This window comes from Propithecus coquereli, unplaced genomic scaffold (assembly GCF_000956105.1).
Source record: "Propithecus coquereli isolate 6110/MARCELLA unplaced genomic scaffold, Pcoq_1.0 Scaffold5, whole genome shotgun sequence".
NCBI lineage: Eukaryota > Metazoa > Chordata > Mammalia > Primates > Indriidae > Propithecus > Propithecus coquereli.
Window position 1 is genome coordinate 11,335,625 of NW_012150840.1, and position 1,753 is coordinate 11,337,377.

Below are 1,753 nucleotides of genomic sequence, written 5' to 3' on the forward strand. Positions count from 1 at the left end.
AGTGTTATGATTTGGTGCCACTGTCTTGATTCATGCTCAGGCACCAGCAGTCTTATCCGCCATTGCTTTTACAACATCAGTGCAGTTGGCAACACAGTGAAAAGTGGCAAGTAGCAGTTCCGTATTATTATGAAAATAGTTTTGGTCTGGAAAACTTCCTAAAAGAGTCTTGGATTCTGTGGACCACATTTTGGGAACCACTGTTCTAAAGAACATCGAGACACTGGCCATTAATAGATGTACCTTCCCCTTGCGAAGAATGTTTCATTTTTAAGAACTGTATATAGTATGTATTTTTGCATCCTGGTCAATTTTTTTTCACAGTACACTCATAGATGTCTTTCTACACACTGTGCAGTGAAAAAACTGCTATGTTTATGTGTAGTTAAGGTGAAAAAGAAGAAAAAAATCTTTCCCCCTAAAAAGTGTGCTACTGAGGTATTCTATCATTATACTAATCATAGATTTTTCTCCAGAGATTTTCATAAAGTGGCAGTATTTATTTCATCTATATCCTATAGTTTCTACCTCACTCTAAATTATTGAACATTTTTAAAATGTAAAGAAAGTTACTGAAAATGTTTTATTTTTTCCTCTTCAGTACAAAGCGAGTGGATCATTCAAATACCAGATTGGCTTCCCAGCTTGATAGAAATCCAGGTAATCTCTATTTGTGAGCGAGGAGGCAAGTCTGAGGATTTATTTTACATATAAATGTTTATATTCACCCCCAACTCATTGGGAATCCTCTATGAATTCCAAATAGTCATTTTTTAAAAATGTAATATCTTTTGCTTTATTTTATTTTAGCAAAGTATATATGAATTAATCTATAATTTATATATCCATCTTTTATATTATAAAATGCATTTTGAGAGTGCTGATAAGAATAAAATAATGCCATTCTCAGATCATTCTTTCATGGGTCAGAAACTGAAAAACAGTTAAAGTAAAACTGGTCAGATGTGTTGAAGGGTGTACAATCATACTGATACGTGTTTTATTAATATGTTTGCTTCCACCTTTCCCTCCATGTTAAGGTAAATATTAATTTTATACAGTTTATTATATACAGAGATGTCATCTAGGCAGCCAATAACCACTTAGGATAGAGCATCAGTGGGCGAATCTTTGGTGGTGGTACCATTATCTAAAATCTGGTTCTTAGTTTTGTCATTTGGGAAACATCATTTTGTCGGCCTGCCTAATAGTCTGACAGAGAAAAAGTGAATCTCATTGCCCCAACCGTAAGAGATTAATATATCAACCAGAACTCCAATGTATTAATTTACTAAAGGAAATCTTGCTCCCAGATAGACTGGAATATTTATATCCGTTTGACTCACGAATTCCTTCAAATACTTTTTCCATCTGAGAAACCAATCTAGAAGCATCAGATTGATTCTTAATTATACAATTGGATTAAGGAGAATTAGTTATTTGATATTAATGACTGTCATAATCATGTTGTGGTAAAGAGAAGAATGATTTCAGCTGTGGTATACGCTTGTAAAGGGTTGGAGTTCTCGTGATGATGATTCCATCCTACGTAATAAAAAGCACATGTTCTGAATTAATATACACATTTTCATGATGGGCAGACATAGAATCGTTAGTCATTTTATTGACATTAAAATCTGGGATTCCCCTTTCATTATTTTATTATTTAGTTTGGCTGAGTTTAAAATAATTATTAAGCTTTAAATATTTTGCCATTCTCTATTACTATACTTTGGGCACCCATTTACAGATT

General features: G+C 33.1%; 1 protein-coding gene across 1 annotated transcript in view; it reads left to right on the forward strand.

Moving 5' to 3' along the window:
* Window positions 1-1,753, forward strand: part of PCNX (pecanex homolog (Drosophila)) — a 188,010-nt gene that overhangs the window by 139,228 nt on the left and 47,029 nt on the right. The window contains 1 exon segment of the mRNA XM_012656049.1: window positions 602-660. Coding sequence (XP_012511503.1) covers window positions 602-660 — 59 coding nt within the window.